At 45.3% G+C, this 24,245-nt stretch overlaps 8 protein-coding genes across 10 annotated transcripts; 7 read left to right on the top strand and 1 right to left on the bottom strand.

The window, feature by feature from the left end:
- Window positions 1–323: 323 nt before the first annotated feature.
- Window positions 324–1,165, top strand: LOC146288032 (claudin-like protein ZF-A89). Its single transcript, XM_084697521.1, has one exon. The coding sequence runs from the start codon at window positions 383–385 to the stop codon at window positions 1,013–1,015; it is 633 nt and encodes a 210-aa protein (XP_084553647.1). The 5' UTR covers window positions 324–382; the 3' UTR covers window positions 1,016–1,165.
- Window positions 1,166–2,955: 1,790 nt separating this feature from the next.
- Window positions 2,956–3,812, top strand: LOC146288031 (claudin-like protein ZF-A89). The gene has a single exon (XM_084697519.1). The coding sequence runs from the start codon at window positions 3,030–3,032 to the stop codon at window positions 3,660–3,662; it is 633 nt and encodes a 210-aa protein (XP_084553645.1). The 5' UTR covers window positions 2,956–3,029; the 3' UTR covers window positions 3,663–3,812.
- A 1,790-nt stretch (window positions 3,813–5,602) lies between these two features.
- On the top strand, window positions 5,603–6,454 carry LOC146288030 (claudin-like protein ZF-A89). Its single transcript, XM_084697520.1, has one exon. The coding sequence runs from the start codon at window positions 5,677–5,679 to the stop codon at window positions 6,307–6,309; it is 633 nt and encodes a 210-aa protein (XP_084553646.1). The 5' UTR covers window positions 5,603–5,676; the 3' UTR covers window positions 6,310–6,454.
- Window positions 6,455–6,718: 264 nt separating this feature from the next.
- Window positions 6,719–7,456, top strand: LOC146288029 (claudin-like protein ZF-A89). Its single transcript, XM_084697524.1, has one exon. It carries the CDS (start codon window positions 6,867–6,869, stop codon window positions 7,422–7,424), a length of 558 nt encoding a protein of 185 aa, XP_084553650.1. The 5' UTR covers window positions 6,719–6,866; the 3' UTR covers window positions 7,425–7,456.
- A 906-nt stretch (window positions 7,457–8,362) lies between these two features.
- Window positions 8,363–9,369, top strand: LOC146288028 (claudin-4-like). Its single transcript, XM_084697522.1, has one exon. It carries the CDS (start codon window positions 8,384–8,386, stop codon window positions 9,014–9,016), a length of 633 nt encoding a protein of 210 aa, XP_084553648.1. The 5' UTR covers window positions 8,363–8,383; the 3' UTR covers window positions 9,017–9,369.
- Window positions 9,370–10,923: 1,554 nt separating this feature from the next.
- LOC146288027 (claudin-4-like) lies at window positions 10,924–13,015 on the top strand. The gene has a single exon (XM_084697513.1). It carries the CDS (start codon window positions 11,043–11,045, stop codon window positions 12,003–12,005), a length of 963 nt encoding a protein of 320 aa, XP_084553639.1. The 5' UTR covers window positions 10,924–11,042; the 3' UTR covers window positions 12,006–13,015.
- Window positions 12,807–15,243, bottom strand: mettl27 (methyltransferase like 27). The gene is made up of 5 exons (XM_084697514.1): window positions 14,975–15,243; window positions 14,556–14,680; window positions 14,277–14,416; window positions 13,915–14,007; window positions 12,807–13,815 (listed from the first exon to the last, which is right to left on the bottom strand). Exons 1-5 carry the CDS (start codon window positions 15,089–15,091, stop codon window positions 13,571–13,573), a joined length of 720 nt encoding a protein of 239 aa, XP_084553640.1. The 5' UTR covers window positions 15,092–15,243; the 3' UTR covers window positions 12,807–13,570.
- Window positions 14,722–20,510, top strand: nf2b (NF2, moesin-ezrin-radixin like (MERLIN) tumor suppressor b). 3 transcript variants are annotated; one of them, XM_084697511.1, is made up of 18 exons: window positions 14,722–14,920; window positions 15,622–15,661; window positions 16,116–16,233; window positions 16,349–16,474; window positions 16,758–16,880; window positions 17,097–17,180; window positions 17,421–17,489; window positions 17,759–17,841; window positions 17,939–18,014; window positions 18,151–18,288; window positions 18,400–18,474; window positions 18,583–18,696; window positions 18,798–18,920; window positions 19,050–19,267; window positions 19,357–19,459; window positions 19,706–19,836; window positions 20,023–20,191; window positions 20,434–20,510. In XM_084697511.1, exons 3-18 carry the CDS (start codon window positions 16,144–16,146, stop codon window positions 20,479–20,481), a joined length of 1,770 nt encoding a protein of 589 aa, XP_084553637.1. In that variant the 5' UTR covers window positions 14,722–14,920; window positions 15,622–15,661; window positions 16,116–16,143; the 3' UTR covers window positions 20,482–20,510. The 3 variants fall into 3 exon arrangements, with proteins under 3 accessions (XP_084553637.1, XP_084553636.1, XP_084553638.1); XM_084697510.1 differs by lacking the exon at window positions 14,722–14,920 and having other exon boundaries at window positions 15,291–15,661; XM_084697512.1 differs by lacking the exons at window positions 14,722–14,920; window positions 20,434–20,510 and having other exon boundaries at window positions 15,292–15,661; window positions 19,706–19,888; window positions 20,023–20,128.
- The last annotated feature ends 3,735 nt before the right edge of the window (window positions 20,511–24,245 follow it).

The raw sequence follows: 24,245 nt of genomic DNA, 5'->3' as shown, positions 1-24,245 counted from the left end.
GTGCCACAAACGCTAATTGTATTCTAAACTGGCAATTAGCATGTTGATTGTTGGAAAATGGGGGACCATTATTAGTTCCATTTTGTTTCCCAACAAAATGTCCATTCATTAGGCCTTACTTATGATCTGTGATAGCCTATGAAGTGGGCCTGCTATTTTGTAGCCAATACTTTGTAAAAAGCGTGATGGTGCACCAAGCTTTGTGTTTCCTCATCTCTAATTAGTGTCCTCGCAGGTGTTCTCAATAGAACTAATTACTCCCGAACACGTGGGTAGGCCATATATAACACTCTCCCAATCGTGTTCATTAAGCGTCACTGTTGCTTACCACTGTCGGGTGTTGATTTCATTTTGTATTCAAGTTTTCAGGCAAACTACCATTATGGCCAACGCTGGGTTCCAACTCCTGGGCATCGCCCTGGCAATTATCGGTTGGATAGGAGATGTCGTCATCTGTGCGCTACCCATGTGGAAAGTGACAGCCTTCATTGGGAACAACATTGTGACCGCACAGATCTTCTGGGAGGGTCTGTGGATGAACTGTGTGCAGCAGAGTACAGGCCAGATGCAGTGTAAGGTCTACGACTCCATGCTGGCCTTGCCCCAGGACCTGCAGGCAGCTAGAGCTTTGGTCGTTATCTCCATTCTGGTGGCCTTCATGGGGATCTTCCTCGCCATGGCTGGCGGGAAGTGCACCAACTGCATTGAAGATGAGGATGCAAAAGCTAAAGTTGCCATTGCTGCAGGAGTCGTGTTCATCGTCGCAGGGGTACTGGTCTTAATTCCTGTGTCCTGGTCAGCCAACACCGTCATCAGGGATTTTTACAACCCCATGATGCTTGACGCCCAGCGGAGGGAGCTGGGGGCATCACTGTTCATCGGTTGGGGCTCAGCTGGTCTCATGCTAATCGGTGGCGCGCTGCTCTGCTGCCAGTGTCCTAAGAACGAGGAGGGACGATACACCGCCAAATATTCAGCACCGCGATCTGCAGCGAACGGAGGCGCCTACGTTTGAGATGGAACTCAACGGTTCTGCAGTAAAGGGTTAATTAGTGAGATTTCTCACTACTCGTTCAACCCAAAGTAAACCATGGATTTTAAAATGTTTTAATCTATATGTATTGTATTTAATTGTGTTGGTTCAATAAATGTTACTTTTCTATAATGCAGCGTTGTCTTTTTGTAATGCAGTGCGTTTAGAAGATTAGCGTGCAAAAAATGTAACAAAGGGAATATGTCTGTGACGATGCCGTTCATTGATTTCAGCTCAGCATTCAATACCTCCCCTTTTGCCTGTCTCCAAGCTTTTGGACCTGGGACTAGGCACCTCCCTATGCAAGTGCATCTTCAAGTTCCTGACGTGGAGGCCACAGGTGGTGAGAATCGGTGACCACACCTCATCCACACTGATTACCAACACAGACAGCCCCCCCCCCCCCAGGGCTGTGTGCTCAGCGCTCCTGTTCTCCTGGTTCACATGACTATGCAGCAAAGCACAGTTCCAACCTCAAGTTTTCTGACGACACAACCATTGTGGGCCTCATCTGACAGTCAGCCTACAGAGAGGAGGTTGATACCCTAACATGGTCTCAGGATCATAGCCTTTTAATGTCAGCAAGATTAGGGAGATTGTGGATTCTAGGAGGGGCAGGAGGATGAGCATGCACCCTTACACCAATGGATCCAAAGTGGAAAAGGTCAGCTGCTTTAGATTTCTCAGGGTGAACATCAGCAATGATTTAAACTGGTCTGCTCACGGACACGGTAAAAGCGGCCCGGAAATGCCTTCCTGAGGAGACTGAAGTTTGGCATGGACTGTCATCCTCAAGAACTTCTACAGATGCACTATAGAGAGTATACTGACTGGTTGCTTCACAGTGTGGTATGGGAGCTGCATAGACAGGGACCGCAAGGTCCTACGCAGTATGGTCAAGTCTGCTGAGTTCCATCATTGGCAGGAAGCTCCCAGCCCTACAGGACGCCTACCGCACACGATGCCCCAGGAAAGTTGGCAGGATTCTAAGAGACTGTTACCACCCATCCTTCAGTCTTTTTACCCCGTTGCCCTCTGGCAGGCGATACTGAAGCACAGTCTCACACACGTAGACTGGATAAAAAGTTTTTTCCCAAGGGCCATCAGGCTTCTGTATGGACACTGATACACTCGCCACTTTCTCACTAGCCACTTTACACATTGTCACTTTCAGCTAATGGTTGCACTATCAGCAATATTGCACTAATTGTTACCCCACTTTTCTTTAGGTTAGTATAGGTCTAAGGTTGGTATAGGTTGTGTATTAGAGGTTTAGTATACTGTATTGTATATTTAGGAGATTTATTATACTTTGCTTATCATGTGTAATTTATGTTGTGAGTACTTATGTTATGCCAGGTTGCTTTGAGTTGTATTGTCCCAAGAATTTCAGTGCCCAGTATGACTGTTGTTCTGTGCATCTGACAATAAAAGACATAATCTTGAACTTTAACGAAACTACCCTGATAATGCGGTGCGCAAGATTGTAGCCGCTCGTTTCAATGCCCAGAAATATTGGAATAGGGGAGAATTGTTGCTGTTTTTTTCCCGTAAACCTCCCACAACCATCGGATTTCACACAAATTCGACTCAAAATCTTAATTGTATGTCCACAAATGCATTGTCCTAAAACGTTAATTGTGTTCTAAACCTGCAAATAGCTTGTCAATTGTTGGAAAATGTGGGACCATTATTAGTTTTATTTTGTTGTATTTATGACTTGAGAGCCTATTACAGGTAGTAGGCCTACTATTTTGTAGCCAATACCTTGTATAAAATTAAAAATAAATGAAAAGCGTGTCACTGCAACTAGCTTTGTGTTTCCTCATCTCTAATTAGTGTCCTCGCAGGTGTTCTCAATAGAACTGATTACTCCCGAAGACGTGGGTAGGCCATATATAACAGTGTCCCAATTGTTGTCATTGTGTTCCCTGTTGCTCACCACTGTCGGGTGTTGATTTCGTTTTGTATTCAAGTTTTCAGTCAAACTACCATTATGGCCAACGCTGGGTTCCAACTCCTGGGCATCACCCTGGCAATTATCGGTTGGATAGGAGATGTCGTCATCTGCGCTCTACCCTTGTGGAAAGTGACAGCCTTCATTGGGAACAACATTGTGACCGCACAGATCTTCTGGGAGGGTCTGTGGATGAACTGTGTGCAGCAGAGTACAGGCCAGATGCAGTGTAAGGTCTACGACTCCATGCTGGCCTTGCCCCAGGACCTGCAGGCAGCTAGAGCTTTGGTCGTTATCTCCATTCTGGTGGCCTTCATGGGGATCTTCCTCGCCATGGCTGGCGGGAAGTGCACCAACTGCATTGAAGATGAGGATGCAAAAGCTAAAGTTGCCATTGCTGCAGGAGTCGTGTTCATCGTCGCAGGGGTACTGGTCTTAATTCCTGTGTCCTGGTCAGCCAACACCGTCATCAGGGATTTTTACAACCCCATGATGCTTGACGCCCAGCGGAGGGAGCTGGGGGCATCACTGTTCATCGGTTGGGGCTCAGCTGGTCTCATGCTAATCGGTGGCGCGCTGCTCTGCTGCCAGTGTCCTAAGAACGAGGAGGGACGATACACCGCCAAATATTCAGCACCGCGATCTGCAGCGAACGGAGGCGCCTACGTTTGAGATGGAACTCAACGGTTCTGCAGTAAAGGGTTAATTAGTGAGATTTCTCACTACTCGTTCAACCCAAAGTAAACCATGGATTTTAAAATGTTTTAATCTATATGTATTGTATTTAATTGTGTTGGTTCAATAAATGTTACTTTTCTATAATGCAGCGTTGTCTTTTTGTAATGCAGTGCGTTTAGAAGATTAGCGTGCAAAAAATGTAACAAAGGGAATATGTCTGTGACGATGCCGTTCATTGATTTCAGCTCAGCATTCAATACCTCCCCTTTTGCCTGTCTCCAAGCTTTTGGACCTGGGACTAGGCACCTCCCTATGCAAGTGCATCTTCAAGTTCCTGACGTGGAGGCCACAGGTGGTGAGAATCGGTGACCACACCTCATCCACACTGATTACCAACACAGACAGCCCCCCCCCCCCCAGGGCTGTGTGCTCAGCGCTCCTGTTCTCCTGGTTCACATGACTATGCAGCAAAGCACAGTTCCAACCTCAAGTTTTCTGACGACACAACCATTGTGGGCCTCATCTGACAGTCAGCCTACAGAGAGGAGGTTGATACCCTAACATGGTCTCAGGATCATAGCCTTTTAATGTCAGCAAGATTAGGGAGATTGTGGATTCTAGGAGGGGCAGGAGGATGAGCATGCACCCTTACACCAATGGATCCAAAGTGGAAAAGGTCAGCTGCTTTAGATTTCTCAGGGTGAACATCAGCAATGATTTAAACTGGTCTGCTCACGGACACGGTAAAAGCGGCCCGGAAATGCCTTCCTGAGGAGACTGAAGTTTGGCATGGACTGTCATCCTCAAGAACTTCTACAGATGCACTATAGAGAGTATACTGACTGGTTGCTTCACAGTGTGGTATGGGAGCTGCATAGACAGGGACCGCAAGGTCCTACGCAGTATGGTCAAGTCTGCTGAGTTCCATCATTGGCAGGAAGCTCCCAGCCCTACAGGACGCCTACCGCACACGATGCCCCAGGAAAGTTGGCAGGATTCTAAGAGACTGTTACCACCCATCCTTCAGTCTTTTTACCCCGTTGCCCTCTGGCAGGCGATACTGAAGCACAGTCTCACACACGTAGACTGGATAAAAAGTTTTTTCCCAAGGGCCATCAGGCTTCTGTATGGACACTGATACACTCGCCACTTTCTCACTAGCCACTTTACACATTGTCACTTTCAGCTAATGGTTGCACTATCAGCAATATTGCACTAATTGTTACCCCACTTTTCTTTAGGTTAGTATAGGTCTAAGGTTGGTATAGGTTGTGTATTAGAGGTTTAGTATACTGTATTGTATATTTAGGAGATTTATTATACTTTGCTTATCATGTGTAATTTATGTTGTGAGTACTTATGTTATGCCAGGTTGCTTTGAGTTGTATTGTCCCAAGAATTTCAGTGCCCAGTATGACTGTTGTTCTGTGCATCTGACAATAAAAGACATAATCTTGAACTTTAACGAAACTACCCTGATAATGCGGTGCGCAAGATTGTAGCCGCTCGTTTCAATGCCCAGAAATATTGGAATAGGGGAGAATTGTTGCTGTTTTTTTCCCGTAAACCTCCCACAACCATCGGATTTCACACAAATTCGACTCAAAATCTTAATTGTATGTCCACAAATGCATTGTCCTAAAACGTTAATTGTGTTCTAAACCTGCAAATAGCTTGTCAATTGTTGGAAAATGTGGGACCATTATTAGTTTTATTTTGTTGTATTTATGACTTGAGAGCCTATTACAGGTAGTAGGCCTACTATTTTGTAGCCAATACCTTGTATAAAATTAAAAATAAATGAAAAGCGTGTCACTGCAACTAGCTTTGTGTTTCCTCATCTCTAATTAGTGTCCTCGCAGGTGTTCTCAATAGAACTGATTACTCCCGAAGACGTGGGTAGGCCATATATAACAGTGTCCCAATTGTTGTCATTGTGTTCCCTGTTGCTCACCACTGTCGGGTGTTGATTTCGTTTTGTATTCAAGTTTTCAGTCAAACTACCATTATGGCCAACGCTGGGTTCCAACTCCTGGGCATCACCCTGGCAATTATCGGTTGGATAGGAGATGTCGTCATCTGCGCTCTACCCTTGTGGAAAGTGACAGCCTTCATTGGGAACAACATTGTGACCGCACAGATCTTCTGGGAGGGTCTGTGGATGAACTGTGTGCAGCAGAGTACAGGCCAGATGCAGTGTAAGGTCTACGACTCCATGCTGGCCTTGCCCCAGGACCTGCAGGCAGCTAGAGCTTTGGTCGTTATCTCCATTCTGGTGGCCTTCATGGGGATCTTCCTCGCCATGGCTGGCGGGAAGTGCACCAACTGCATTGAAGATGAGGATGCAAAAGCTAAAGTTGCCATTGCTGCAGGAGTCGTGTTCATCGTCGCAGGGGTACTGGTCTTAATTCCTGTGTCCTGGTCAGCCAACACCGTCATCAGGGATTTTTACAACCCCATGATGCTTGACGCCCAGCGGAGGGAGCTGGGGGCATCACTGTTCATCGGTTGGGGCTCAGCTGGTCTCATGCTAATCGGTGGCGCGCTGCTCTGCTGCCAGTGTCCTAAGAACGAGGAGGGACGATACACCGCCAAATATTCAGCACCGCGATCTGCAGCGAACGGAGGCGCCTACGTTTGAGATGGAACTCAACGGTTCTGCAGTAAAGGGTTAATTAGTGAGATTTCTCACTACTCGTTCAACCCAAAGTAAACCATGGATTTTAAAATGTTTTAATCTGAAAGTATTTCATGGTATTGTTTTAATAAATTTTACTTTTCTATAATGCAGCGTGTTTGAGTTTTTGTACTCTTGATAATGCGGTGCGTTTAGAATTACGTGCACATGGTTGCGTCACTGTAGCCGCTCGTTTCAATCCCCAGAAATATTGGAATAGGGGAGAATTGTTTTCCTGGGAGGTTGCATTTACCATTAATTTGTGTAAACACGCCCCGTCGCTGTGCAAAAAGAATCAGGACAAGCAGGAAACCTGAGTCTCTGAACAGTCAAGTCTCCTCCCATTCCTTCAATACCTGCAGTGTAAAAAAGGAAGAAAACAGAACAGTTCGCGTAATGCTCCCACGGACTTTTAGAATTTTCTTTTTGGAAATAACGCTGTGTTATCGGTAAGTGGGGTCAGTGTTTTTGTGAATCATGTCGTTTTGTAGTTGAATAATTGACTCAAACTTTTAGAAGGAATGGGTAGACAGATTCTCTCCTTCACCTTGGCCTTCATTGGTTTCCTGGGCACCATCCTCATCTGTGCCCTGCCCATGTGGAAGGTGACTGCCTTTATTGGAGCCAACATTATCACAGCCCAGGTCTTTTGGGAAGGTTTATGGATGAACTGTGTCCTGCAGAGTACAGGCCACATGCAATGCAAGGTCTACGACTCCCTCCTAGCCTTGCCCCAGGACTTGCAGGCTTCCAGAGCTCTCATCTGTTTCTCCATTGGTGTCGGCGTGGTTGCAATCTGTCTGACTGTAGTCGGGGCCAACTGCACCAACTTCCTGAGTTATGACTCGCCACGGAAGTCCAAGATTGGCATTGCGGCAGGTGTGGTTTTCATAGCAGCCGGGGTCCTGTGTGAAATTCCTGTCTGCTGGTCGGCCCATTCCATTATCACTGGATTCTACAACCCCCTTGTCACCGATGGTCGCAAAGGGGAGCTGGGGGCCTCCATCTATGTTGGATGGGTGTCTGGAGCTCTCCTCATCATCGGAGGGGGGATGCTGTGCAGCTCATTTCCCTGCTAAGACGCAGGAAATCGCCGAAGGACCATGGGGATTTTAGATGAACACTGGATTAGCAGATGCCTGTGGTTGTTTGCTTTGCACACTCAGCCCTCTGTATGTGTGGCACCATGACAGGCCATCAACGTAAACAATTAGCTTGATTAAACTGCATGTCATGGGGGCATGTCAAGATTTACAAAGGGATCTTGGGATAAGATGTTCATGAAATGTATAATACTTGTGTAAAATTTACATATTTGATCAATTGACTTTCTCTTTTGAAATCATGTCATAGTAACCCACTGTAATATGTGTGATCTAAGCATGCTGCATTTCCTTACTGTGACTTCTTTGTAGCATCCTGAGGAGGGAGATAGGCTCAGCCCTCCACATAGCGTGGGCCTCCTCACGGTACAATATTTATTTGTAATAAATAAACCTGCATAAACTATCATGTAAGTTAGCTATTTGTATTGATACATGAGAGGATTTTGATGACAAACTGATCCAGTACATATGTATACAGTTAATTTATAACAATTAATTTTTGAAGATATGACAATGTATAGCAGACGTTTTACTGTATAGTGATGTAGCCAATAACTTGTGATTTTGTCATAAGTAAAATCAGAAGACACTGCAATAGTTTAAAGTACAGTGTTTGATTAATATGTTTCTGATTAAACTGAAACTGCCTAGTTTTCATTGACTAACACATGGATATTTGTGTGTGTTTTTACCTGACTGTGTATGAGTAAGGGGGAAATCTTGTCAGTAATGTTGCAAGGTTAGTTAACATAAGAAACCAGTTTTGCAGACGGAGAGCGATGGAAAAAACCCTTGCCCATATTTCAACAACTTACACAACAAAACCTATGACTGTGTATACTGTACGCAGGAGTGAGGCATTGTCAATCTCACCTTTGGACTAGGAGGACGATACAACAAGTCACCAGCAAAAACATCTGTAGATCCTCAACATGGTATCGTCAGGGAAACAGATTCTGGGTCTATCCTTGGCCGTCATTGGCTTCCTGGGAAGCATAATCATCTGTGCTCTCCCCACCTGGAAGGTCACTGCTTTCATCGGGGCCAACATCGTCACTTCACAGGTGGTCTGGGAAGGCTTGTGGATGAACTGTATCACCCAGAGTACGGGCCAGATGCAATGCAAGATCTACGACTCCCTCCTCGCTTTGCCTAAGGACCTGCAGGCGGCCAGGGCACTGACCATCGTGGCCATCATCGCTGGCGTGTTTGGGATCCTGCTGGGCATCGCAGGGGGGAAGTGCACCAATTTTGTGGAAGACGAGATAGCCAAATCCAAGGTGGCCGTAAGCAGTGGCATTCTCTTTCTCATCGCAGGGCTACTGGTTTTGGTTCCCGTGTGTTGGACAGCCAATACGATCATCCGGGACTTCTACAACCCCTTACTTTCCAGTGGTCAGAAGAGGGAGCTGGGGGCCTCTCTCTACATCGGCTGGGGGGCCGCGGGACTTCTTCTCCTGGGTGGAGCGCTCCTGTGCAGCGCCTGCCCCCCCAGAGATGAGAATGAATACAATGTAAAGTACAGCAAAGCCAGTTCTTCTCCCAGTACCAAAGCCTATGTGTGAGGAATAAATCAGTTGCAAGAAAGAATGTAGGTAACAGATTGGAGGGATTCACTGTGGGGAAGAGTTCCGGCTTACTCACTACTTGGGGTCTTTCTTTTAAATTGTCTAACGGACAAAGTTGTCTATGTAAATGTGAGTTTGTGTGTATTTGAGTGGAATCATGTGTGGTATGTTTTTACATTCTTTGTGGAACTTGTTCCAAGGAAGTTGCAAAAATTAAAATAGTAGTTCATGAATCAGACAAACACTTCATCAGTGGTCTGTATTTTATATTGGTGGACGTACTGCTTGTTTTTCTGTGTCTATTTTCTGTAAAATACTCAACATGGCATATCATATGCTGCTTTATTAAAACACAGACATCATTACTGCAAATAAATGTTTATGAAAGACAGACCTAAGCTTACATATTAATTTACTGTATTTTGTTGTGTCTGAGTTTATGAAGCCTCACCAATCTGTGACAAATACCAAAGGAAGTCATTTGGCTATTTATGAGTATTTACACATGAAGGAATCTGTACGAACAGGTCATGTAACTAAGACATGTGACACACTGCAAGAACAATGTCACTATAAGGTATGTGTGAATCTGTGTGAGTGTAACAGAACAAGTTTATACAGATTTTTGCACAGCATCATTCATTACTTACCAACATACCTATATCTATGTGTGCGGGCTAAACACAGGTAAGGAAAATTGAAACAGAATGTTTATCTTTTAAAAAGTTACATTGTTGACTCTGTTTTCAGTATAAACATGGTGGCTTCTCTTTTCATGCCCAGCTGAGAAGATATAGATCACCTCAAATACAACATAAACACTGTCATGTTCAGTTAGAAATGTGTTTGTTGTTGAAAGGCTTTCTTATGAAAGGAGACATTATTGAATAGACTGAGTTTTTCCACACACAAGGTCTCCTTACATCAAAACATCAGAGAAGAATGGGATAAAAAAACGACGGGGTTGTAAAGCTGAAAAGGGATATTCAACAGGGAGGATGGTGTGGGGGTATACGGTTTCAAACTGGTTTCACAGAGAATCCTCTTTTGTTTGAATAAATGGACTTCTCAGAATATCTTATTACACACACACACACACACACACAGACATACACACACACAAACAAACAGAAACACCCACACACACACTATCATGATACTACACTTCGAAACGAAAATTGAAATCCACACTAAAAATTAATCCTCTATTAAAAAGACAGCAAGATCAGTGTATTAGCCCACCTATGGGCTTTAATATCGAACTTTTTTCAAATTTCTATGCAAAGATTTTATTAGATTTTGATAATAAGAAATGCTGCCTCTTCGTGTCTACAAAACAATGACAAGTTTTCCAAGAATCTTGCTTAACTGAGTCAGAAGGTGATGATGTCACAGCTGTCAGAGACACACACAGTTAGCCCTGACCCTCCCACCATCTCGCTCTTTCTCTCTCTCACTAGAAAGGTGTAGTATACCTAGACCACTACAGGTGAGAAAAATACGGAGACAAAAATAAGTAGAGGGGAACGAGAGGGAGAGAGCGAGCAAGCGAGGAAAAGAGAAAGGGACAGAGAGAGAGAGAGAGAGAGAGAGAGAGAGAGAGAGAGAGAGAGAGAGAGAGAGAGAGAGAGAGAGAGAGAGAGAGAGAGAGAGAGAGAGAGAGAGAGAGAGAGAGAGAGAGAGAGAGAGAGAGAGAGAGAGAGAGAGAGAGAGAGAGAGAGAGCAAAGGAGAGTGAGCAGGGAATGCTGTCAGTAAACAGATACCGGTAGGCAATGCAGGTGCACACCTGCAATCAGGTAGCATTAGATGAGTGCATAGAGAAGGACGAAGGTCATTAATTGTACACTGATGATATGTTGACAGGCGTGGTGAGATTGGAACAAAACAAAGCTGACCAGACAACTGGCACGTCGACTTGAGTGAGGAACAGGAGCCAGGGCTGGACCAGCAGGTCCTCTTACAGCCTAAGAGACACAAAACAGGACCAGAAGGTGCAGACAGAGCCAAGCAACCTGTTCCACCATGGCCTCTCTAGGGACGCAAATGGTGGCCAGTGCCCTGAGCCTGCTGGGCTGGGCCCTGGTCATTGTCACCAGTGTGCTTCCCTTCTGGCGGGTCACAGCCTTCGTGGGCAGCAACATAATCACTGCGGTAATTATCTGGGAGGGCATCTGGATGACGTGTGCGAGCCAGAGCACGGGTCATGTCCAGTGTAAGCCCTACGACTCCATGCTGGCTTTAAGCTCCGACCTGCAGGCCGCCCGCGCCCTCATCTCATTCGCTATCGTCATCGGCGCCGTCGGACTCCTATTGGCCTTCGTCGGTGGGAAATGCACTCGCTTCCTGGATGAAGCAGCGGGCAAGGCTAAGGTCAAGGTTTCCTTGGCGGCAGGAGTCACGTTAGCGGTGACCGGGCTGCTGTGTCTGATCCCTACGTCCTGGACGGCCGGAACGGTTGTCCAACAGTTCTACAGCGTCGCCACGGACACGGAGAGGAGGGAGTTGGGGGCGTGTCTGTACATGGGCTTTGGAGCAGCCATCCTCCTCATCTTGGGAGGGGGGTTATTCATCTTCACCTCCTTACCCCGGAAGGATGACGAGGAAGACAAGAGCCCCTCAGTGCGTTACCTTGTGGTCCGCTCATCCACTGGAGGATCCAGCCAGGCAGCCTCACAGCGCAGCAGGAGACCCCCCACAATGTCTCCGACCAGGGGACTGATGTACAAGCAGCCTCCCTGGGCGGTAGCACCTTCTGTGGCTGGACAGGACGTCCCGCTAGGGTCTTGGGGGTCAGGAGGGAGTAAGGCACCGTCCACAAAGTCTCAGATGCAAAGACTAGATTCCAGTAGGTCAGAGCTGAGTGAAGTGGTGTCTACAAAGTCTGAGCAGCTGAAACAAGTTGTGTCTGAGGAGAGTTTTGCAGAGTCAGCCAAGTCTAATCTTCAGGAATCGTCATCTTTAAATGCAGGAAAAACATACATATGAGAGCATAGGCACACACGTGCACACAAACACACACTCAGAGACATTTAAGTATGATTACATTTTCAGGCAACACTAATAATATGCAATGTTGTTTTTTCTCTATGATCACTTGTCATATGGAGTGGATTGTTATAATACATGAAGGATTTAGTCTATTTTGCACTGAAAGAGGTTGCATGCTTTTTACTATAAGTTTTTAATACATTTTAGATGAACACAAACGTTTTTGTCATTTGATGTAAATATGTTACGTTGATGTTGTAGCTGTAGATTTATGTTAAAGCTCTTTGATACTTTTACAGTAAAAATATAACAAAAGGGTTCTGTTTGTTTTTGTATCGTAAAATGGACACTGCTATGGACTGGTTATAGTTAGGAAAATGGACGTTCTCTGGTTTGTATGTGGTCTGAAAAAAGCCATTACCTCCAGCGTCACCATTCATACTTAGAAGCCACCAGATAAACCGGTTTGACAGAGAGTGAGCTCAGGCAGACTGGCAGTGAGAGAGAACAGAAACAAGGTGTGTTTGTGAATTATTTAAATTGAGTTTCACTTAGTCTAGACCATGTGATTTTCCTGGATTTGTTGATTGAAACATCTGTGATACTTTCATCTGCATCATTATTTTTCCATGTGTAGAATAGCGTAGTGCGTTTGCTGGTCCAGATGCAATTATTTTTAAAAGGAAAATCAATTATGCTCTTTTGGTGGATTTTTAAATTTATTTACGTAAACTAACAAATAATGATCAAAGAGGAATCAAAAAACTTCTCCAATTAAAATAGTATAATACATGAACATTGGACACAAATATTCTGTGTTTATTGGGTAGAATGTTCAAGTCTTCTCGAACCATGTTGTTCAAAGAATGCCATGAAAGATCTACAAAACATTGATGTGGCACTGACTTAGTGTGCCGTGTATGTATGACAACAGTATGTATGTGTCTGAAGAGAGTTAAATTGTGTGTGTGTGGGGGAAAATAATATGTTCTTGACATGACATTGAATGATGTTGGTCTGTGTATTTGTGTGTGTATCAGTCATGGCTAGCAGGGATGAGATCACTACATGAGCAGGCAGAGGGGAGGATGATGTCAGGTTAAACAGTCTCAGACAATTGACTGTCAAGATCCAGTCCAAATTTAGCAACAACGTCACAGGCAAACAAGACTGACACATCTATTGAGGTTGTCCAAGATTTTCAGTTGCTTCTGTCCTGATATTGTCTCTTTTCAGAGTAAGACCCAAAGGTATTCTTAACTGCTGGGTAAATACTGCAACCTAGTGGTACATTTACAGTAAAATCACAACAACAAAAAAACAGTCGTCAACTCTAGACGTATATTTCAGTCAAGACTGGTTAGCCTTGTCATTGTCTCAACTGCCCCAGACCTTCGTACCACAGTTTGATCAGACAGCACTGCAAATCTAGGGGGTAAACAGGACGTTGTGGTAATAGGGTCTGGAGAAACCTAAATAGAGGATTACACCAACAGAATCAACAAAAACAATTGTTTTCCTGCACAAACAAACAGCTTCTTATATGTCCTGCAGATGCATTGTCACTTTGGTGATGATGATGATGATGATGTGCTCCGTTGCCCTAGTGACCTCTGATACAGGTATACTGCTCCAGGTATGTATCCATCCTCCTGATCGGATACTGCTCTCTCCCAGTTCTCAACCTCTGTGACCATCACTCGACACCAGAGCCCCTCCACTTCCATGAGATCCAGCTCACGCTCCAGGGATGCCTTGTAATCCACGTTGTCGTGGTTACCTCTGGTTGTCATGCAAACATAGCCCCCTTGGAACAGGTAGCATAAGGTATGTGGGTTTGCTCATCTTTGTAGGTCTAAGTAGTTGTCAAGCCTTATTCATTATACTGAAACAGATTAGCTTTTACCTGGTTTGGCAGCCTGGCACAGCTCTCTCACCACAGCTACAGGTACCTGACCAACACTCAGAGCTCCGACAATCACAACTAGATCAAACGAACCTACAGGAGAAGATGGTGAGAGAAGAATTTAATGAGAAACACTGAGGACTGATAATACAGGATAAGTGAGTGGATTACCATTTGGATCCCAGCACAGTATTGACCTTAATTCATTCATAATATATATATATATATATATATATATATATATATATATATATATATATATATATATATATATATATATATATATTATCAATAATATATATATATTATCAATAATATAAATTGCTATTTACATGGAGTTGACAGTTCAAAGCATAGGATACCTGACTGGACAGGCAATGACTCCACTCCAAGCATGCAGTGCCTGAGGTCCTGATAAAGCCCTGTATTACTCGCCAGCTCCAACATGCCTTTGCTCCCATCAACACCCACAAAATGACCAAAGCCCATCTTCTTCATCTGTTTACAAGTAAACATATAAGAGACTTTTTGTTATTCATTATTGTGACGTATGAATATTTAAGGATAGTATCTGAACGTGATCACATTTCAATTTCTGTGATTATTGACTCGGTTATGGGTCCGGTTGTGTTCTTTCCTGTCCAGCGACCAATCCAGTACCACAAGCAACATCCAAAACCACAGCCTCCTTTCGATCCCCATGGAAAGTAGAGGACAGGCAATTTGCAGCAAGATTTGGAGCTCGGTAGTCCAGAATACCTACATCCTAGAAAATCGGGAATTACAACGAAATTACACGCATGGCATAAATTGACAACATTGCTTTCCGTCGTTTGTTTAAATTGTTGGGAATGTATGGGGTTCCACAAGTGTAACCCACGACAGCCACTAGGGTTTGCTGTTTTGTGTGTAGCTTTTCCTGAACAGTGAACCATAGCACATACTTTCAATTTGTTTATATACAGCTACCATTGGCAAGGTCGTGGTGAATAATTTAACGCAGGAGGTAATGTTACGTGCGTGTTTTTATAGTTGGAAATATTTTAGGTTTACACATTACCTGGTCATAATTATCTGCCCATCTGTCGTAGAAGCCAACTTTATCGTCGGCTCCTGTGTTTCTGTGTGCAGATAAGATAACTTTCTTCACGTCCGCAAACGTTCTGGTATCTGACATTACTCTTCAACTCTAGAGAACTGTCGTATTTGAATTGTGTTTACAGAGTCGTGGCCAGTTGCATTAGCAATACATTGCACTGCTAGTGCAATGTTCATCTTGTAAAAGCGCACGCGCCGGATTTGTAACCACTGCCAATGTAATTCACGTTCCCACCTGTAGAGTGCTGAGTGAGCAACTTTGGAGTCAAAACAATAGTTTCTGGAAAGTCTTGGCTAAACATGCCAGCTAGCTCACGTTACATTAGCCAGTGTGTTAGCTAGCTAGCAACCTGCTTACCGTCCAGTCTGACACCCGTAGCGCATGAATCTGAATTTTCTGAATGGCGTGTTTGTCATTATGGACGATTATAAAAAGTTCTGTTCATCCCTCTACTTTGCTTTTGATTTGTTTTAAAGTGCAGGGTTAATCGCATTTTGGTAGCTAGTGCTTGCTAGTCTAGCTAGCTACCTGCTAGCTTGCTAACCATTGGCTCAGACCTTTTCTGCCCGTCCTGACTTGGGCCCGAAAAAGTTTACTATTTTTTCCAGGTCGCTACACGGACTACATCTAGTAAAACGACTTTCTAAGGTATTGTTAGATGATCATTCCTTCCGGTTTACCAACTGTTGTAGCTAGAAGCAGAGCAAGAAAGCCTAGCACACAACTCGTCAGCTTACATTACTGATTAACGCTAGCTGTCTATTTCCAGCTAGCTATCCTGCACAATTGTGTGCTAATCATTATAAATAAGAAGTGTTCTAGCATACATACAAATACAGATACAACAGCAAATTTATGAGCTGACAAATGTCCTTTTGTATATACATTTTTTTTAATGTTGCTGATTGTTAGGCCTAAACGTATCTACAGTACTTTGCAAATTCCACAATAACACAGCATCATGTATCTGTGTTTTTAGTTGTTAGTTGTTTTAGTTGTGTTTTTAGTTGTTAAACAACGTTAACTGGTAGATGTTAAAATGTCTTGCTGCCACAAGAACTATGGTAATGTGATCATGGATTTTATGTTGCGTTTTCAAAAGGTATCACATCTACAATCAAGACGCCAAGATGTCAATATTAGGCTTAAAAAAGAAACAACCAAAGACTTTCAAGGTTAAAGTAATTACTATGGATGCTGAAGTGGAGTTCAGCTGTGAGGTAATAGTCTAGTTGTTTCAGCCAAAAACTGCATCAGTGTCATAACAAAAGTGTTAGCGATCAATATAAATGTCCCTCTCTTGCTCTCTTTCCACTTTTTGTCCGCTGCTCTCAGGTGAAGTGGAAAGGTAAAGACTTGTTTGATCTGGTGTGTCGCACTGTGGGCTTGAGGGAAACCTGGTTCTTTGGGCTCAGGTACATGGTCAAGGACACGTATGCCTGGCTTAAGACAGAGAAGCGGGTGAGTGACCAGGATCAGCAGCAATATTTACATTTAGTCATTTAGCAGACACTCTCATCTAGAGCGACTTACAGTAAGCACAGGGACATTCCCCTTGAGGCAAGTAGGGTGAAGTGCCTTCCCCAAGGACACAATCTCACTTTGGCGCGGGAATCAAACTGGCAACCTTCTGATTAATGGCCCAATTCCCTAACCGCTCAGCCATCTGACCCCCCAAATATATTGTTTTACAGTCAAAATAAAACCTGTGTGTTAACGTCAAATCTTTGTTTGTTTTATTAAGGTACTAGATCAAGAGGTTCCGAAGGACTCGCCCATAACGTTTCATTTCCTGGCCAAGTTTTTCCCAGAGAAGGTGGAACTGGAGTTGGTCCAGGAAATAACTCAGCATCTCTTCTTTCTGCAGGTAGCATCCCCTTCTACTGTCTATCAATCATTTTTTATTAAGGAAGCCACTCCTTCATTACTTTGAATATGGCCCAGGTGTTCTTTTGTATTAAGATTTCTCTTGTCTCGCTCAGTATTTGTGCTCTTGTCAGAGAGATTTATTGAGGACATTATTCAAGTTTAATGGCTGCACTGTGTTCCACAACACTGACTCCCTGTCTTGGATTCTCCTCAGGTGAAAAAACAGATTTTAGATGAAGAGATATTCTGTTCCCCTGAAGCCTCTGTCCTCCTAGCATCCTATGCAGTTCAGGCCAAGGTAAGATAGTCTAACCTCACCATACTATGTGTTGCATCCAGATTGGTACTGTTGTTTCAATGTTTCTCATTGATTTGTATCTCTTTAACTATGTCATTCATATTCATAGTTGTCGCTTGGCAGAAAAAAATTCTGCAGTGGTGCAGCTGTGGTTATTTCAAGTTTGCAGTTGTCCTCGGTGTCTGATGTTTATAGACGGCAGTGCAAGGCTGACACACCTTTCCTTTGTTATTGCTACAGTATGGAGACTATGACCCAAACTTCCACAAGCCAGGGTTCCTGGCCCAAGATGAGCTCCTGCCCAAAAGTGTAAGTTGTGTGTGTGGGTGTGTGGGTGCCTGAGGCATTTCCAATGTCAGCTGTGTGTAACAGACGTGGTCTTGCAAGTTCCGTCAGAGGCACTGTCCACTCCGACCAGGAGTCGAACTCACCACCTCTGACTTCCCAAGCGCCACCACTACCAACTACGCCAACAAAAAGCTAGCAATTCGTTGACGCGGGTGGCCTGTCACATACTTGAGAAGTGAGTTTCACCACACACCGGCTACATGTGCATGAATGGTGTTTGGTGTGTGCAGGTTCTGATGCAGTACCAGATGACAGCAGACATGTGGGAGGAGAAGATCACAGCCTGGTACGCTGAACACAGAGGCATCGCCAGGTACGAGTGCTCTCACCGACAGGCTCAACCAGCATGAGAAACCAAACAAACGGACCTGTGAGGAGTTGAATGTTGAGGGCTGTGTTTCTGTCACCAGGGATGAGGCTGAGATGGACTATCTGAAGATCGCTCAGGATTTGGAGATGTATGGAGTCAGCTACTTTGCCATCACTGTAAGTCCTCGAACAGCAGTTTTTGTTGCCTTTGTAAGAACACAGTTGTTTGTTATGTACCTTGTTCTTGAATGACCAATAATGTAAAGGTATGGGAAATCCATAATGCGGTCCAATAACAAATGATGCCATGTAGCAAAACAAGAGGGACACAGACCTGCTTCTGGGAGTGGCAGCCCAAGGTCTTCATATCTACAGCCCCAACAGCAAACTGAACCCCAACAAGTCCTTCACCTGGAGCGGCATCCGCAACATCTCCTACAGCGAGAAAGAGGTGAGCTTCTCGTTTAGTACTGGATTTCAACTGTAAGATCCTATTAGTGGAGATGCATAACAGCTGTGTCTGCGTGCCACGTGCTGAACTCTCTGTGCTCCCCTGTTGCAGTTCACGATAAAGCCTCTGGACAAGAAGATGGATGTGTTCAAATTCTACTCCTCCCAGCTGAGAGTCAACAAATTGGTGACTCGATTTTTCCATGGCAACGTTATCTGAACATCAAACTGATTTGTCCACCGTGGTAGGTAAACACCAGCAGAAACAGTTGTGTGCGTGTGTGTGTCTGTACAGATTCTGCAGCTCTGCATTGGTAACCATGACCTCTTCATGCGGAGGAGGAAGGTGGACTCCATCGAGGTGCAGCAGATGAAGACGCAGGCTAAAGAGGAAAAGGCCAGGAAAAAGGTCAGCTCTCAGCCAGAGAGTCTATCCCATGGTTATTCATTTGGTTTGGATCGGTTTATCAAAGGCTGATTCCCATCTGTGATTGGCTTCCCTGCCGCTAGGTGGAGCGTCAGATCCTGGCTCGGGAGAAGCAGATGAGGGAAGAGGCGGAGCGAGCGAAGGACGAGATGGAGCGCCGGCTGTTCCAGCTGCAGGACGAGGCTCGGTTGGCCAATGAGGCGCTGGTACGAGCCGGTCATCCTAGCGGAGGTGGAGAGTAGCAGATCCCCAGGGCCGGCACCAGTATTAGCACTAAAGGAAAAACATGTCTTTGTGTGTGTGTCTTTGTGTGTGTGTGGGTGTGTCTTGTCCAGCTGCGCTCGGAGGAGGCGGCCGACCTGCTGGCGGAGAAAGCCACCATCGCGTCCGAGGAGGCCAAGCTGCTGGCCCACAAGGCAGCCGATGCAGAGCAGGAGAGGCAGAGGCTGGAGGTCACCGCCCTCAAGACCAAGGAGGAGAAGAGGCTCATGGAGCAGAAGATGAGAGAGGCCGAGCAGCTGGCCGTCAAACTGGTGGAGCAGTCTGAGAGGAGGTCCGCAGAAAGCTCCTCCCCTCCTTCACCCTCCTGTCCCCTCGTTTCAGAAGGGCTGTCCTCTGATTGGCTTGTTTTTGCTACCCCAGGTCGAAGGAGGCGGACCACTTGAAGCAGGATCTGAACGAGGCGAAGGATGCTGAGAGGAGAGCCAAGCAAAAGTTGCTGGACATAACCAAGACCACATACCCGGTACCCAACCCCCCCACACACTGTAGCCATAGCAACTGGGATTGGAGCATGCATATAGTCTAGACCAGGGTTCTCCAATCCTGTCCTGCATATTTTAGATGTTTCCCCGCCTCCAGTACACCTGGGGAAACATCTAAAACATGCAGGACAGTGGCACCTGAGGACCAGGATTGGAGAACCCTGGCGTAGATTGAATTTCCACCCCGTAACACTGTTGAACTCTACCTGGACGTGTGTGTGTTCCAGCTCATAGCAGCGTACTCCACCCCGCCACCTCCCCCTGAGACGGGGGACCTGGCCTACGAGCCCGAGTCCATGAGGCTGGACTTCAAGGACTCCGACATGAAGAGGCTGTCCATGGAGATAGAGAGGGAGAGGTGAGCTGGGGGCCGGCTCGCCCCTCATGTCTCTCGAGAGTCCAGCATGACGGTGCGGTGTGTGTGTGTGGCCTCGTGTTGGTCATCCCTGCATTCCTTCCTTTTGCCTTCTGTCGCACGTTGCCCCCCCCCCCCTCCTCTCTTTCTCAGTCACATTTTTACTCTCGCTCTCTCCCTCTCTCCCAGACTAGAGTACATGGAGAAGAGTAAGCACCTGCAGGACCAGCTGAAGGAGCTCAAGTCAGAGATCGAGTCTCTGAAGCTTGAGGAGCAGCAGCAGCATTCGGCCGGGTACAACCTCCGCAGTGAGGCCAGGGGCTACCACCCCGAGCCTCCCTACATACCCCACAGCAACGTACGTCTGCGTGTTGTTTGTTTGTTTGTTTGTCTTCTATAGATGTCCGTCATTACTCCATGTCACCGTCCAAGGATATCTGACCGTAACCTCTGAAACGGATTCAAACTTAGATATGCGAGCAGGGGACACCTCAGAGTCGGCTTGTGTGTTTTAGTGGTGGGCTACTGTATTACCCGCTAGGCATACCCTGTCCTTCAAAGCTTCTTTCTCTTCTTTCTCGTCCTGTTCTCTCCTGGCAGAGGAACTCAGCCTACATGGCCCAGATGGCCTTCTTCGAGGAGGTGTGATCCAGTCCCCACCCCCCCCCACCCCCCCCTCCCCCTGAGGAGGACATGGACAAAGGGGCGAGGCGTCGACCGTGACCTACTCACTGCTGCTTGCTACCAAGACGTGCCTACTCATTTCTGGAGAGAAGAAACACCCTTTCAGGCCTGCTCCCTGTGTGCCACAGGCCAGACACACAGGGACCGTGGGCTCTCAGAGAACAGGAGGGCCAGTGTGTGGGGATGCTGGCCCAAAGCTAGGTGTGCAGTCCTCTATGCTACTGGCTGCCCCTCAGGTTGGTGCTGTGGTCTCAGGACCAGGGTGCTGATGCTGTGTGCGTACCTGACGCTAGCTGTGACCATGCGATATGGTGGGGTTGACTGATTATGTTAGTGAATGGTGATCTTTATATTTTTAAGGTTTGTGTGTGTGTGTGTGTGTGTGTGTGTGTGTGTGTTCCTGACATCAGTGACAGGAACTCTCTCTCAGAGCTCCAGATTCAGGGCCCAGACTCCATCCTCCAAGAAATAGCGGTGTTACGGCGCAGTATATTTTCATTGTTTGTGTTTTACTAGCTTTTTGTTGGTAGCCCTTGATGCTTGGTACCTGGGCAGCCTTGCCCAACAGTAGCTTTGCATGCACCAATGTATTGTATCATGCTTGTCTGTAGAAACAAATGAACCTAAACATTCAGCTAAGATGTCATTTCAAGTGTTTGTTTTTCTATTATTATTTGTATTATTATTATTATTGAGATCAATTGTCGATGTGCCTTACTTGTTTTCATATTGTTAATTTCTCGGTGTTGTCGGGGGGTAGTTTGTGAAGCCCGTTATGCCATAGTGCTTTTAAGGGCTGTCTGGAGAGCTTGCTGACACTTCCTGTCCTCTTCTCTCTCTTCATGCTCCCCGCAGGGTCTGTGGGCCTACTTCCTGTGTGAGCAGGAAGTAGCCCCCCCCCTGGGTCAGGTATAGCATCTTCCCTGTGTTGCTCAATGTGAGTATGAGGGATGACGTACTCTGAGCCCAGGACTGTTGTTTGGGGTGTAAGTCGACCAAGATGATTATACTCCAGTCCAGAGAGCACTGCCTGAGAACTTTGACCCTGCCATAACTTGCCATAACTGTGTGGGTTGTGTGGTCAGCTTTGTGGAGCAAAGGTATCTTATGAGCACCATTTTAAGTTATCTTGCTACCACCCAGATGTTGCTGTGATAGTTGTTTTTTCTTTTTCCTAGGATGACTAGGCTTTATCTTTTGAAAAAGGGAAGAGTTTCAGAACATGCTGGGGTGCAGAGGAGACGTGTTGTTCTTTCCAGTAAAGAAGGTTTAAAAAGTCATTTGATTATGAACTACAGTCAATGTTAGGGGTCAGTCCTGGTGAACCTATTGAATTATAGATAGACTAACAGTTTGAACTGGCATTCTCTGGGAATTGATCCCAGCCTTTTTAATATTTGGATGAGAGCCAATGCTTGCTGCATGGGCAGATGTCTGGATGGAAAATTGCTTGGCAGTCCAGGCAAGATTTCAAGGCTAGGGATTTGCTTTGTGTTTGTATTCTTCCTCAACCCACACACTATACACAAGATACACTACACACACACACACTATACACAAGACACACTACACACAATATACACTACACACACACTATACACAATATACACTACACACACACTATACACAAGATACACTACACACACATTATACACAAGATACACTACACAGAGAAGCACGCCATGTACAAAGACGTGATTTGATTCAAGGGAAGACTGAGGATGCAAACAACTATAGAAACACTACATTGATGTGAGTTCTTGACATATTTTTAACTCTTAGCCTACATTTGTTAGAGCGGTAAATAAATGAGTGGATTGGAATAGTTGCGGCTTCAGATGGTCAAATCAGAATGCATCGTCTGTCCCTCATCCCAGCTCTTCACAGCCAACCCAGTTAGACACCAGACGTGTCCGAGAATTCCACGTTTGTGAAGATTTCCGTTGAATGACGGTTGCCTTATTTGTGGATGTGGGGGACATGGTCACATGGTTGCTGCGTGGCCTGTGTCAACTCTAAATGATGCCTCGTCGCTGTTGTCAACTGTCCTGCTTCCCCATCATTCTCCTTACTGTCAACTTACTAATGATCCGACCTCATGGGTCTGGTTAGGCAGCCTTAATGGTCTTAAGATGTTCCTGTAAAAGAGGGTGAAGCAAGTCACACTACCAGGTAAATGGCACTCCAATGTTTGGTGCCAAGTTGCCAACTGAATACAAAATGTCATATTGAAAGACATCGAGGGCTTTGCTATTGCTTGTGTCTGACTGAAACCTTTATGCAAATAAACAAATATGGAAAAATGTGTTCCAAGTTTTGGTTCTTTCGAAATGCTGTAATATTGCAGGTGCTACATGGAGCTAAGTTCCACCAGAGGTCACTAGAGATCCAGCTCCTCAAAAATGGGGGGGGGGGGAGTCAAGCCAATCAGGTTAATGGAATCAGATAAAACGATCCCATTAAAAGCTCCTGTTATCTTTTTAATTCAAGTTATTAACCTGCTTGTGTGTGTGTGTTTAGCGCCAGACAGCATGTGCAGGTAAGTCATGAGGACTATTTGTGCAGCTTTCATCAGCTCAAATATAATAAGATCCCAGGTTGTAGTTTCCCATGGCCTCATTCTACTATCTGATCAGAAAAGCGTACTGTGACCATGTTTTGGCCTTGGACTTTATTTGTTCTAATTGTCCAAAAACAGCTGTTAGGTCTAGCGGACAAGAACACTTACCGGACACATGAACTCTTTATCTTCTGGTTGTTTTGTCTGGGAGAAGTCTCCAGGCATCCCACACGTAGATTAGACTTATGGGAGGGCAGAGGCAGAGGTCCATTTAGGGACTGTGAGTTCAGGCAGCACACAGCAGAAACGAAAGACACCAGGAAGTCTGAGCACGTTCTGCACAGAGAACGAGAATACAGGGATTTAATGGGTTTTAGCCGTGGAGCCATTTAAAGACTGAAATAACATGACCCAGAAACTATTGAGCGAAAATATAAAAAAGAAAACAAAAGCTATATTTGTTTTGTTTGCTTGTCGAAGGTTTTTTTCTTTCTTTTTTTGCATGCCTTAGAATTTTTACTGTGCATTGAATATTGTCTGGTGCTTGTGTGGATGCCTCTTGCTGTTGCTCCCCTTCCCAGGGGTTGTTCTGGGTAAATATGATCCTTCTGCACTTAATGTGCATTCCACACTGTATTTCAGTAGGGATGTGCACTTGCTTGTGAGAGGGCAATTGTGTTTTACAATTGAGCTGTCTCTGCTGTGTGATGATAACACTCTCTGAACTGAAGATCGGTTCCCTTCTAGATCTGTGTGCCCTGCAGCCCAAAGCAGGAAGTCACAAAAACTGCAAACATAACCACAGTATCGCACACCATTTTGTGAAATTCTTTGATTCATATGAGTGTGTGTGTGTCTGTGTTTAAGTATGTAAGGGTGTTTAACAAAACAAGGTTGTTTTGCACAACCATTCTGCAGAATTGAAAGATGAGATGGCTGAACCAAGATTGACAGGGTCAATCGGCCAGATCAGCTGTGTTGTCCAATGGGAGTCTAGTACTCCATCTGTCAAAATCTTTCAAGGGTTGGCTGCATGGAATGATTGACAGCACATGGTGTTAAATATCTACAGGGGTTTGAAAGACCTGCGTGTGTTTGTGTGTGTGTGTGTGTGTATTTGTGTGTGTGTGTGTATGTGTGAGATAAACAGAATGTGGTCTCTGATGTT

This window comes from Hypomesus nipponensis, chromosome 5 (assembly GCF_054491055.1).
Source record: "Hypomesus nipponensis isolate SF chromosome 5, ASM5449105v1, whole genome shotgun sequence".
Taxonomy (NCBI): Eukaryota; Metazoa; Chordata; class Actinopteri; order Osmeriformes; family Osmeridae; genus Hypomesus; species Hypomesus nipponensis.
This window is presented reverse-complemented; position numbering and strand designations above follow the sequence as displayed.

Bases quoted from the DNA above. Each gene is read 5' to 3' on its own strand.
- LOC146288031 (XM_084697519.1), top strand. From the start codon at position 3,030: ATGGCCAACGCTGGGTTCCAACTCCTGGGCATCACCCTGGCAATTATC.
- LOC146288032 (XM_084697521.1), top strand. From the start codon at position 383: ATGGCCAACGCTGGGTTCCAACTCCTGGGCATCGCCCTGGCAATTATC.
- mettl27 (XM_084697514.1), bottom strand. From the start codon at position 15,091: ATGTCAGATACCAGAACGTTTGCGGACGTGAAGAAAGTTATCTTATCT. The intron at 14,681-14,974 runs GTAATGTGTAAA...CCGATTTTCTAG, and splicing joins GGGCAGATAATTATGACCAG to GATGTAGGTATTCTGGACTA. The intron at 14,008-14,276 runs GTATCCTATGCT...CTTCTCCTGTAG, and splicing joins GTCATTGCCTGTCCAGTCAG to GTTCGTTTGATCTAGTTGTG.
- nf2b (XM_084697511.1), top strand. From the start codon at position 16,144: ATGTCAATATTAGGCTTAAAAAAGAAACAACCAAAGACTTTCAAGGTT. The intron at 17,181-17,420 runs GTAAGATAGTCT...TTATTGCTACAG, and splicing joins CCTATGCAGTTCAGGCCAAG to TATGGAGACTATGACCCAAA. The intron at 18,697-18,797 runs GTCAGCTCTCAG...CCCTGCCGCTAG, and splicing joins AGGAAAAGGCCAGGAAAAAG to GTGGAGCGTCAGATCCTGGC.
- LOC146288028 (XM_084697522.1), top strand. From the start codon at position 8,384: ATGGTATCGTCAGGGAAACAGATTCTGGGTCTATCCTTGGCCGTCATT.
- LOC146288027 (XM_084697513.1), top strand. From the start codon at position 11,043: ATGGCCTCTCTAGGGACGCAAATGGTGGCCAGTGCCCTGAGCCTGCTG.
- LOC146288030 (XM_084697520.1), top strand. From the start codon at position 5,677: ATGGCCAACGCTGGGTTCCAACTCCTGGGCATCACCCTGGCAATTATC.
- LOC146288029 (XM_084697524.1), top strand. From the start codon at position 6,867: ATGGGTAGACAGATTCTCTCCTTCACCTTGGCCTTCATTGGTTTCCTG.